The sequence below is a fragment of the Quercus suber genome, unplaced genomic scaffold, assembly GCF_002906115.3.
Source record: "Quercus suber isolate HL8 unplaced genomic scaffold, Cork oak 2.0 scaffold_991, whole genome shotgun sequence".
In the NCBI taxonomy this organism is placed as follows: Eukaryota; Viridiplantae; Streptophyta; class Magnoliopsida; order Fagales; family Fagaceae; genus Quercus; species Quercus suber.
This window is the reverse complement of record NW_027070406.1, coordinates 62,265-74,828: the sequence shown is the minus strand read 5'-3', so window position 1 is coordinate 74,828 and position 12,564 is coordinate 62,265. Positions and strand designations below refer to the sequence as shown.

Sequence of the window (12,564 nt, the reverse complement as noted above, 5' to 3'; positions counted from 1 at the left end):
TCCAAGTTTTGGATCATTTATGTTTTTAAAAATTTCATTAGTTTAATTGAAAGATTTTTTACTTTAGTATAAAATTTGATAATTTGTATCGAAAATGAAATTTTTTAAGAATTTCACTATATAAAAATAGTAAAAATGAATTTTATTTTATGAAAGATCGCCACCAAACATAATTTTGATTAAAATTACTAAGCTCTTTTTGTTTTTGTTTGGTGTGTGTATATATAACTTATCAAATAAAAAAGTGTGTTTATATAATAAAAAAACGTGTGAATAAGTGTATGTGGGGGTTATCTTAATAAATATATTAGAATTGCAACTTGGCCCCCTCAAACGAAAATTCCTAGCTCCGCCCCTGCGTTCATTCAACCTGAACGAAAATCCTGAACCACTGCTCCTCCGCTCACTAGGAGTCCCACGAGGAGTAGCACTTCTGATAAAAATAAAGAAGATAATGAGAATATTATAAGAAAGAGATGAGAAAAAATGAATGATTATTCTTGTAGCAAATGTAAAAAAACATGCTGATCAAGGATCATACGAAGTAGTGGAATTAACATCATCATCCTCTTTCACTGGTAGTGCTGCTTTCACAGGAGTTAGATTTTGATCAACTGATCTGCAATTACATGAAATCATAGCCTAAGAATTTATTCAGCAGAAATATATAGATGCTCTCCCAAAATCTATAATAAAAAACTATATTGAAGAAGTTGTGACTCACAGGGGTGCCTCAGTTGGAGGACAGGTAGCAGTTGCACTCACAGTACGAGACTTCCCAGGCTGATACAACAAAGAACACACTTTAGCATGAGGTAGAGTAATAAAGGGAGCATAAAAGGAACATATGGCCAAAAAAACGATACCACAGAGCATCTAATGCTAGGCATGGATGCTAAAGAAGTCTGCCGACCAGAAGTTCCACCAATTGTATTAGCTTCCTTTGAGTGGAGTCCAATGGATGCAGGCCTGTTTGGATGAGTCAGACGTGAAGTTGAAGTGGCTGGTCCACCGGAGGCTTGGGATCTAGTCCCATTTCTTTGAGCATGTTTCACTTCTTTTTTCACTGGGTAGACCTCAATGCTCTTGTTTAGAACATCAGAGCCTACTCCTCTTGAGGGGAAGGAAAGACTCTGAGTAAGCAACCTCTGGTTATGAGAAAAAGGACTTGTGGCTTTCAAATTAGCTTTATGATCCTTGGCTAGTTTATTGTTCTTTGGTGAACCAGTATTCAGAGTTCTCGTTTCCTGATCACAAACGACAGATAAACCAAAAATAATAAGAAGAAGGTCACCTACATATGTGCTACGATAATCATAAGAGAATCAGTTCAAGTTGGAAAATTTTTTGTGTTGTACCTTTATGGATTTTAAGTTTTTACTTGTAGATACAGCTGCAGAGGCTTTGACTACCACTCCAGAAGAATTTAAGCCTTCAGCTTTCTTTATTGGTTCAGATATTCCATTCATAGTGGGAACTGCACTGTCACTAACATTCTCACCCTCTTTATTCAAATGCTCAACTGATTCTTCCACATGTTTTTTCTCAATAACACAACTCTCATCCTCCAAAGAAACCCCCTTTTCAGCCTCCATTGAATAACAGATGCCTATAGAAAGGATAGAAAAGATTTCTGGAGAAACAATAAAAAATGTTAATAACCCACTTAAGCAAAAAAAAAAAAAAAAAAAAAAAATCACTGCTCAATCCCTTTGTGCACAAATAATACTTGTGCACCCATATAATGCAAGTAAATAAAATTGTAGCTAAAGGAATTGTTCATCTCCACTTCTTCCATGACAAAATCAAATTATATAGGCCTAAACAAATGCCTCAAGAAAATGAAATTATTAGAAAACATTCATCTAGTTTGGATTCAAATCATCCAAAAATATTTTTATCAGTAGATGAAGTCATAGATTGATAAGTAAAACAGTTAGAAAACCTACTTGTACAAGTTGGTTGAAAACAGCATCATGGCAAAATAGGGTCTGCACTTGAGAGCAGAAGCCCTCTATCTCAATTTCTTCCAACTCATCCTCAATATTCATCACCAAAATTCGTGTCTCACTGATAAAACTTACAACCAGCAATGTGTCAAATGGATCATCTGTGGAAGATCTTAGTGACCACATTCCCTTAATACCTTGAAGTTCCACTGAAGCCTATACCATTTCATATACATACATACATCAACATATTGCTATTATATAAGTGCTTACAGGGTTTGAGGGAAAAGTAAACTGCTAAGTTAAAACATACCTGTTCATTAATTCCTATTCCGTTTCGAACTATGTGAAGAGAACCATCTTTATAAGCTCCAGAACAAGTTGCAACCTGACCTTGGCCTTGCCTCTCAAGGTCCACAACACAAAAGTCAACAACTGGCCCCAAATTGACATATCGTTCCAGTACTTCCACATATGAGCCTTTTGCATCAGGCTGAAGATTTAACTTTACAAGCAGCGTGCACACCATTATAAGTGTTAATATCAGATATTGCAAGTAACCTTAAAACAATAAACAACTAAAATCCATGAGTCATATTGAGATTATACAACATATTCAAAATCCCTAACTAAACCATATACTGAAGGAATTAGAATGCCTTTTGCTTAACGTTGCAATAAAGCAAAGCGGATACACAAAAATGTAGCAAGAGGTTGCAAACATATCCTCACATAAAAACTTGCTTATCATTGTAAGCTTCTTTAGGGGAAAAAAAGGAGTAAGTTGAATTCTTTTGCCACATTAAATTAACAATTGTCCCTAAAGCTCTATTGGGAAATGGTAAATTTAATTATTTAACCATATACTTTTAACACTCCCCACACATGTGGGCTCAAACTTCCTTTTATTAGTGAGGCCTAACACGTGGGATCTTAAATGGGAAGGTAGAATGGAGGAGACAGAGATAGAACTCAAAGCCTCATGCTCTAATACCATGTTAAATTACTTGAGCTTGCAACTAGGAACAGGGGAGCACTCTCTACATTTGTAGAATATGTTCCGTAAGTGTCAACCCAGGGGTTCCAGATATCTACTATGGATAATACACATTACCAAATTTTCATTATGTCAATCTCTAATAAAGGCTATAGGCTCAAATTTAAGGTTGAAATAACATTTGGGAGAGTCCAGATCACTTAAGACTAGGGAAAAAAAAGAAAAAGAAATTTCAGATCCAATTTCTCAGGTGGTGGTGGGAATCCTACCAGTTTCAAGGTTCTCCGAGTTTCGGATTGGCAAATAACCTGAAAGCTTTGAAAATGGAATGAGGAAGAATTTGGGAATGTGGAGCTTAAGAGAAATAATTTGTGGCATGACCTTAATGAGCTGGACAACATTGGGGAAAGTCGACTTCTTACAGTTGAGGAGAAATTAGATAAGGATGGGCTTCAAGTTGAGCTCGAAAAGACAACTGCCTTGGAGGAGATTTGTTGGAGACAAGTTTAGAGTGCTTTGGTTAAGGAATGGGGATAGAAATACAAAATTTATTCATCAAGTAGCCAACTCTCCCAGAACATTTAATTCTATTACCAATTTGTTGGTTGATGGAGAGTTCACTACCAATCCAGCAACCATATTTGAGCCTATTACACAATTCCGTAAGCACCTGTATTCTGGGGGGATACGAAAGACCAGTATTGTCCATCAGTTTTGTGGGCAGGGTCTATAAAATTATTGTCAAAGTATTGGCCAATATATTAAGGGTGGTGCGACCTAAAAATAATCTCTAGTCACTGAATGCTTTTGGGAAGGGTAGACAGATATTTGGCTTCATCCTTATTGCTAATGAGTTTTTGATAAACAGACTGAAGTCAAGAGTTCCAAGGGCTTTATGCAAACTGGATGTGGGTTTTTGGAAAAATGACAGAGCTAGAGTTTCTTCTGTATTTACACAGTGAGATTTTCAATTTCGATTAATGGTAGTCCTAGTGGTTTTTTCGGAAGTTCTCAGGGGTATGTCAAGGCGATCCATTATCACTGATGCTTTTTGAGATTGCTATGGAGGCTCTAAGCAAAACGATGCATTCAGCTATGTGTAGTGGTCATCTCTTGGGATTCATGGTTGTCACCTCAGCAAACCAACTGATAGTGTCTCACCTCTTCGTAGATGACATGCAAATTTTTTGGATGTCATGACTCATTAGTTCATAGACCTGCACCATGTGTTAGCGTGGTTTGAATCCATGTTAGGCATGAAGATAAATCTGAGTAAGCTAGAGTTGGTCCCAGTTGGGGAAGTTCCTAATTTGGAGGAGTTGGTGGCTATTTTGGGCTGTAAACAGTCAAACTTCCCAATAAAATATTTAGGTCTTCCGTCAGGTGCTAAATTTAAAGAGAAGACAAAATGAAATCCTATTCTTGAAAAGATGGAGAGGAGGTTGGCAGGATGAAGCAGCTATATCTATCCAAGGGTGGTAACATTACATTAATTAAGATAACAATTTTCAACTTGCCTACGTATTTCCTTTATATCTTTCCTATGCTGGCTGAGATAGGTAACCGTATTGAGAAGTTACAGAGACAATCTTAATGGATTGGTTTAGGTGAGGAGTCCAACTTCCATTTGGTTAACAGGACACAGATTTGTGCACCTATCCAAGATGGGGGGTTGGCTGTCAGAAATTTGAAAAAATTCAATCAAGCTTTGTTTGGAAAGTGGTTTTAAGGATATGGCACAAAGAGAGTTAAAGGATAGTGATAGAGGTGAAGTATGGGAGTGCATGAAGGGGTTGATGCTCTACTGTGGTCTGGAATCCCTACAGTGTTTGTCTTTGGAAATCTATAAGGCGGGAGTGGGTGACATTCTCCCAATATCTTCAGTATGAGGTGGGTGAAGAAACCAGGGTGAAGTTTTGGCATGATTTGTGGCGTGGAGATTAAAAAAAAAAAAAAAAAATCACTGCTCAATCCCCTAACTCCCATGAACTAGTATTGGAAATAACATCACACAGATTCACTATTTCTCCTATATTTTCTTCTGTGATACGCTCCTTTCCTTATCTGTGATCAATTTTTTTATATTTGTTATTCAAATGCAAAAGGAGTTGCATTAAATGAGTAAAGATCCATTTCGTTGCAGAGAAAAGCCAAATTCGGTTAGGACAATTAGGCCAAAATTTCATTTAGCAGCAGAGAAATGCAAAAGAAAGGATCCAGATCCAGATACACACCAGGTAGACATACACATTAAAGATAAGGGTGGAAAAAAATAAACAAAAGAGAAAGCAATCGACATAAGGAAAATTGGCATAAGTGCAATCATTAGTAGTATAATCAAAGAATTTTTTCAAAAGAACTGGAATTCTAAGTGCAGTATTTTTCAACTACAGTATGTTTCTTTATTTGCCAACATTAACCCTCCATCATGATAGGCAGGGTCAAATATGGATTTTGGCATCACCTAGCTTGTGACAACAAAAAAATAACACAAACACGGAAACACCCAAAGCTCCCAAACTTCTAAGAAATGGCTAAACAAACCATCAACAGAAGTAACATCACTCTATCTTTCATTCCTGCTTCTCACTGAAAGATTGCCCAAAGGACTAGCACACCTTCTTAGCTAGAAGAGCAAGATCACCATGACCTCACTATAAAGATTAAACTGAAAAACATTTCACAAGGCTTCCTCCACACTAACACCTCCTTCCTACATATCACTATCATGAAAATGCATCACAAACTCTAGATCATAAAGCTTTTTTTCTCCTCAACCTATTATTCATAATTCTGAAGCCTTTTTCTAGTAGTTCTTACCCTCCTTTCTCACTATGTTTCACAAATGTACCTGATGTGCAAGGCTCCCATTTATGTGGGTTTGAACGAGATGGTTGGTAGGCAGTCTTTTCTTCAATTTCTACATAGGCTGATTACTGGACTCAAACTTGCAGCACATCACTTGGGCAGAGAACACTTTCCATCTCACCAAGGTCTAACCTCTCACTATGTTCACAAACCATAATGAAAATTACCTAAAAGCCTAATACACATGGGAAAATGCCACTCAATGAGTAGGAGGGTCTAACATGTGGAAGTTTTAACTCTAAATGGAGATACGATGGAGACAAGGTTTGAATTCAAGATCACCTACTACGATAGCATATAGAAAAATGAATATAATTCAAAATATTTACTTGATTACAATCAACTCGTTAAAGGATTTTTACAATAAAATAATTAAAAAGAAATCATAATATTATTGTATCCAACTTCATAATTCATTATATGCTCAACTCTTCCTTACTTGATGGGTAATCTTTCCATGATATATATTTCCTCAATACTACCCCCTCAAACTTATGATGATTTTGACCAAAAAAAAAAAACTTTGACACAAACCAAATTTAGATTTTGCCATCACGAATCAAAGTTCCATATTATCCACTAGACCACCACCAGAAAAGAAAGAAAGCGTCACTTGGGCAATGATGAACAAGACCTTATATGGACAAAATAAGCACTTCATGGACCAAGAGCTCAATTTTGAGTCCAGTAACCCTACAAGGGAATGTAGATGACAGATTTAGAAAATTCCCGCAAGGCACTAAATTTACAATTACAAACAATGCTTTCCTTCAGTTTGTAATCAAGCAGATTTTTTCCCAAAGTATGTTGTTTAATCAGAAATAGAAGTCAGAAGAACTCACCTTTCTTTCTCATGGGTTATAACAAGTAGGTGAAGTAGTCCAGTATGATCACCAAGTAAATACCTAGAACCATCAGCATCAACTCTTCCATAGGCTCTTGTGATGGACTTGAATTGCACACTAATATAATGAAAAAGAATAAGAAAACACGGTACATCAATGAGCAATTTTAACTAGCATTCTTTGGAAAACTAAGTACTAAAAAACATAAAATTAGCAGCAGCACTACGTATCCTACCGGTCTGATTGGAATTGCTTTAAATGCATTGGCACTGCAGTAGACAATTGTTTCTTCTCCAATAATAATGACACCACAAAGAGGTGGAGGTACCGGTATTAGCAAATTAGCTCCATTGTCAAGATTGTTCTGGGACCAGGGACCCTCAACAAAATCTTTATCCTTAAGAGCAACCTCATACGTTTTAACATGGCGAGCATCTTTGTTATCCACAAAGAGGTGGAGGTACCGGTATTAGCAAATTAGCTCCATTGTCAAGATTGTTCTGGGACCAGGGACCCTCAACAAAATCTTTATCCTTAAGAGCAACCTCATACGTTTTAACATGGCGAGCATCTTTGTTACCCTGTAACAATGAGAACATAAAAACGAGGCCATCCTATTTATTATTCTAAATGCACTGGCACAGCCACATCTAAATAAACTACATCAAGGCTATTAAATATCCATTTATAATCCACAGATAGACAATAAGGAACTTAAAAAAAAACAATTACAGAGCAGCACATATGTCTCTGTCTAGATTTCTATAAAAAGTCATTTACATGTTGAAGATGGTAATCATTTTTTTTTTTCGTTATAGGTAAGAGTAATTATATTAACAAAAAATGAAAATAAAATAAATAAAAACCTACTTCATGCACAATGGCCACAAAGTAGACTAAAGAATTATAGAAAAAATATGCGGAGGGTAATGTCGTGAGTTTGATAGCCATTGGCTGCATGTATAATACACTAATAGAGACAATGTTATGGACAAGAAGCTCATAGGTAAAAGATAGTAGACACACATAAGAGCAGCTTAAGCATTTTTCATTATAACTCTATTGTTGATGGCAGTTTGACTCAAATATATAGTTGTATGATACCTGAAGATGAGTGACTTCAGAGAGGCCTACCCAGAGAGCTTCCTTTCTGCTCTGCCTGCAAAATCAACAGCCACCTTCAATGTAAGGTTACAGAAAAAGTGTTCCCATGTAAAGTAGGACAAAAAGAATTGACACATACCAAAATGAATAATGTAATATGGAGGCAGGTTTTAAAGTTCCGCTTTAGCAGCAGCAAGATTCTCTTTACATTTAATGATTCTTTGTTGACGAGATTCCCTTGCGTCCTCACGTCTTCCATTTCTTTATATTTTCCCCTCGGACCTCGAGGGAAAAATATAAAGAAATGGAAGACGTGAGGAAGCAAGAAGGATGTCGGCAACAAAGAATAATTAAAGCTAGGGTTGATTTTTGCTGATACTGAAGCAGTAGTTGAAAACCTGCCCGCATATTACAAAACCATGGGATGAACTTCTTGCTAACTTTTCTAGCCAATTGTTGATGTTTGTTGCCGGGGTGGGTGTTTTTTCTGGGTTGCTGAGAACCTGCCATAAATCACGTTCCTAGGCCTTGGAGTGCCCATGTTTCTTAGATTCTAATTAAGTCTGTTGGAATCTCATGAATTGTGGGAATTGTATTTACAAAGTATGGGAGTTCCCATAGACTAAAGACTCCATAATTAGAGGATATTCCTCAATTTAAACAGACACCTCCTCCTGAGTTATAGCATGATGTGCAAGGACCCTAGCCGGTTTGTTTGCTCTAGCCATGAAAAGTTTTAAGCTCCAATCTGTAAAGCTGCATGTTAAGACTATGATGTCCACAACCATATGGCCCCATGCCGATGAAGAAGATCACAAACCATCAAGCTCTCGTTTAATCCATGGTATTACACATTTGAAGACAGCCCTACTCATGCCTATATCACTTGCAGAAACCACCACATCTCATAAAGCTGCAATCTTCAGCTCCATTCAGTTCCCAGACCATACAAGAGGTTTTCACCTCGTGCCAATGACTAACCCCATGTGTTTCCTAACCAAGATTCCAGCTACAGCTACCTTGGAAGAAGGCACCCCCCGCATACTGCAAAGTTGAACTTACCAACCCATTACAGGGAGGCAGCCATGTAAAACAACATGTGGGTGCCCAAGATTTTTAAATTCACACAATATTAGTTAACTAAATACCTATAATATTGGTAATCCTGAAAATTTTAAATTCCTACCTACTGAACACAAATTGATACTTTGATGTTGGATTGGACTCGGAAGCTATTGGTGTGAGATGTTACTGTGTATTTGCAAGTAATGATGCTAAATGTGTTTGTTTGGTGGAGAAAACTAAACGTGCAATCTGCTTAGATGCATGATATGTCTTATATGTTTTTTTTTTTTTTAGGTAAAAAGACTTATAAGTTACAGGTACATGGTGATACATTTGGATTTAGATATTTCCATATACTTGCGATTGGATTGACTAATTATTGTTGTCCAAGCCATACCAAAAGTCTTTGGACTCAGTTGAATAGACCTGCTTTTAGTACTCTCTTTAATATGTTTTTTCTAGAGTGTTAGTTCATTTGGCATCAGCAGCTGTCTGATATGTGGCTTAATATTTAATTATTTATAGGAGTATTTAAATACATCTGCATCTTTTTTATGTCTATTGAACATTCAATATTTGTGGTTGAGAAACATCATTATCAGTCATATTGTGCTCTTATCTGTTTCTATTTCTTATTTGAGTATTCCAAGTGTTACTCATCATTCATGTTCAAAGTATTACATTGGTATGTTCTGTGATATGCTTTATTTCATGAGGCTTGTCATTCTGTTCATATATTGTGTCATATTTGTTTTTCGATGTAAAATGCTTCTCATTTTCTGTCATTTTTACTCTTGTACAGTGCTGGATGCCAATCCATGGAGGGAAACTTCAAAGCCAGTCTATGTACTCACCCACCGGGAAAACCAATTATGCACAATGAAAACCCGAAGAAATCGCAGGTATCTTATGGTTTGATGTTCGACTTTCTTTTGGATGATTGTCACTTTTGACTGAATAAATTGGTTTATTTGTTTTTTTTTCTCCCCTGTAACAGTGAAGTTGAAAGGGAGCTTGGCTTATTGTTTTCCAAGGGAGGAAAGTGGAGGTCTGGAATTGGTAATCAGGCTAAACAGACAAGAACTGGTACAAAGTTTCAGATGCTTGTGGAGGATATTAGGGAGGGAGTGCTCGTAAGTGGTTAACCTTTTGTTTTTGAATACTTGTTGTGCTGGAACAATATTTGTGAACATGGAGACATTAGTAAGCACCCTATTATTTGTGTGTAACTGCAAATGCGTAGTTGGAGTTACCCTTGCTAACTTGTCTACAGTTTAATTATAAGTCTACCACCACGGAAATTAAGGAAACATGGGATTACCAGAATGGGCAGTAGGGCCACTCAAGGAGCTATCAACTTTTGATTTTGAAGACAATAAGCTGCCAAAGAGCTTGAAAGTGCTACACCAACATCCAGACTCAGCTACCTCTCCCCCATCTTTCTTATTCCTTCCCTTTGACTTGCCCACATCCAAAGCCACGTCCTCTTTAATCAGAATTCTGTTCTAAATTCTGTTTAAAATTCTGTTTAGAAACTGGACAACACACATAGCCGTGCTTGATATTTTTAGAAAATAGCACAAGTTTTATAAGAGAATGACACTTTTGATGAAGAAGAACCTGAATAAAACACACACACAATTTCAGGACAGACACAGAAACATAAAGAAAATACTCAAAGCATAAAAGAAAGAAATGACGTGTTATACTCAAAATTTGATACCTACAAACTGGTTGAGCTATAGCAATGAAAAAATCATCCACGCAAGCTTGCAAAGGCGTATTAGCGTGATCCAGTTTGAACTCTAATTTGGTAAAGCCTCTTTTTCTCACCTTCAATCAATCAAATTGAATTCAAATCAATGAAAACAACAAAAATAATATGTTAAACCCACAACCTCACCATCCACTTCACTCTTACAAAGGAATAAGGTATCTTCGCTCTTACAAAGGAATAAGGTATTGGATGAGTTACCTTTTTTGAACCTTAGGGTGTCCATGTTTGTACCCCCCTGTCCCACAAGGAGGTGCCTTTGATATGCGTTTCGGCCGACCTTCTGGCACTGCAGGTAACCCAACAGCCTGCTCAGGCTTAACAAGGGGTGGGTCGATGGCCGAAGAAGAGCCAGTAGGCGTATTGTGGGACGGTGGCTCCTACTGCATGTGAGGAGGGGTTAGACCAATACCCAAGTTTAATGATGGAATGGGTGACAGCTCAGGGAACTCCTGTGGGGTGGGTGGAGGGATGACGGGGCTAGGGGATGGATGTGGGATTGGTGAAGGGATGGTGAGGCTAGGGGATGGATGTGGGATGGGTGAAGAGATGAGGCTAGGGGATGGATGTGGGATGGGTGAAGAGAAGGTGAGGGTAGGGGACGGATGTGAGATGGAGGAAGGGATGGTAAGCCTAGGAGATGGATGTGGGGTGTATGGAGAGGGATCGGGGGTAGGGAGGCCTCGAGGGGTAGCAACAGGCTGAGGAGAGGGACATCCAGTCGGAGCTGTGCTCGTGCTTGGGCCCTCAGTAGTGCTTGGGCCCCCAGGAGAAGCTGCCTCCTCATTCGGGGCCTCAGGGATGGGAGCTTGTACACGATCAATATGATGCACTGCCGTCAGCACATCATTAATGTCAGTGTGCTCCTCCATGCCCACTGGGTGATGCCGCAACAAACGGTTGACAAGTGAAACCTGCACATGGAAAACCCACATATATTAGTAATGCCTAAATCATCAACAATGCCAATCGATAATAAAATAAATGTTGGTTTTGAATTGAGTTTTGGTAGTAATAATTGCAAATTATCGGGAGAGCAAGTGCTAAGCAGAAAATGTAGCGTATTTATTCCATGTCATTGCAAGTGCTGTCCCAGTTTCCTCTTTTTCTTTTTTTTTTCTTTTTTCTTTTTCTTTTTCTCGTACTTCTTTCATTCCTAGTTAAGAAACCTCCCTTTCTATGAATTTATTAAAGGGTTACAGAGAAATGGCCAAATGGGTTTTTGATGATATAATATATTAATGCATGCAGAGATGATGTAAGAAGAAATGATGATGAAAGAGAAGGGGAGAGAGTTCAAAGAAGATGAGAGCAGTTCCTAATGATCATGGCTTCACTGAAATTGTGCTCTCTTGGTCCCTTGAACAAATTGAAAATAAAGACCTTTTCAAGGACCATGTTTGCCTTCGTTTGGTTTACTTCTTTATTACAATACAATATATCAGTCTCTTCACTGCTGGTTTTATTTGTATTGCAACTTTTTAAATAATATATTGCTTTTATTTTTTTGTTGCTTGTTTTTTTTTTTTTTTTTTTTTTTTAAATTTTCCATGAAGCATTAAATGAAGAAATTGACGCTTCCAAAAGAAGATATATGTGTTATTTTTGTTATTTCTTTACTTTATTATTTTAGGCCCAAGCCGATTTCAACAGTTTCCTCTCACGACTACAAAAAGCTTCTTTTGGCATTTCTTTTCATTTTTGGAAAAACCTACCAAAATTTTGAATTATTTTATTTTCTTTACTAATGTAGTTTGTCTTTCTGGACCTCCTTTTTTATTTTTCTTTCTCTTTTTTTTTTCTTTTTCTTTTTTTAATTACAACAATAAGGGGTGAGTGATTTGAACTTGATTCTCTTTCACAGAGGACTAGAGGAGTACATTGCACTCTTGGCTAAACTTTATGTATTTTTTTTTTTTTATAACTTCTCCGTGTGTTAAGTAGTGATATTTTTAGTTTGTC

General features: G+C 37.2%; 2 protein-coding genes across 4 annotated transcripts; both read right to left on the bottom strand.

Annotated features, from left to right (window-relative positions):
* Positions 1 to 132: 132 nt before the first annotated feature.
* On the bottom strand, positions 133 to 7,100 carry LOC112022855 (protein WVD2-like 4). Of its 3 annotated transcripts, none has more exons than XM_065768737.1 (7): positions 6,895 to 7,100; positions 6,657 to 6,763; positions 1,359 to 1,633; positions 867 to 1,247; positions 725 to 783; positions 542 to 619; positions 133 to 433 (listed from the first exon to the last, which is right to left on the bottom strand). In XM_065768737.1, exons 2-7 carry the CDS (start codon positions 6,667 to 6,669, stop codon positions 148 to 150), a joined length of 1,092 nt encoding a protein of 363 aa, XP_065624809.1. In that variant the 5' UTR covers positions 6,670 to 6,763; positions 6,895 to 7,100; the 3' UTR covers positions 133 to 147. The 3 variants fall into 3 exon arrangements, with proteins under 3 accessions (XP_065624809.1, XP_065624811.1, XP_065624812.1); XM_065768739.1 differs by having other exon boundaries at positions 133 to 430; XM_065768740.1 differs by lacking the exon at positions 6,895 to 7,100 and adding an exon at positions 6,449 to 6,507 and having other exon boundaries at positions 6,657 to 6,769.
* A 3,882-nt stretch (positions 7,101 to 10,982) lies between these two features.
* On the bottom strand, positions 10,983 to 12,000 carry LOC112007636 (anther-specific proline-rich protein APG-like). Its single transcript, XM_024040007.1, has 2 exons — positions 11,986 to 12,000; positions 10,983 to 11,516 (listed from the first exon to the last, which is right to left on the bottom strand). Exons 1-2 carry the CDS (start codon positions 11,998 to 12,000, stop codon positions 10,983 to 10,985), a joined length of 549 nt encoding a protein of 182 aa, XP_023895775.1.
* Positions 12,001 to 12,564: the final 564 nt, after the last annotated feature.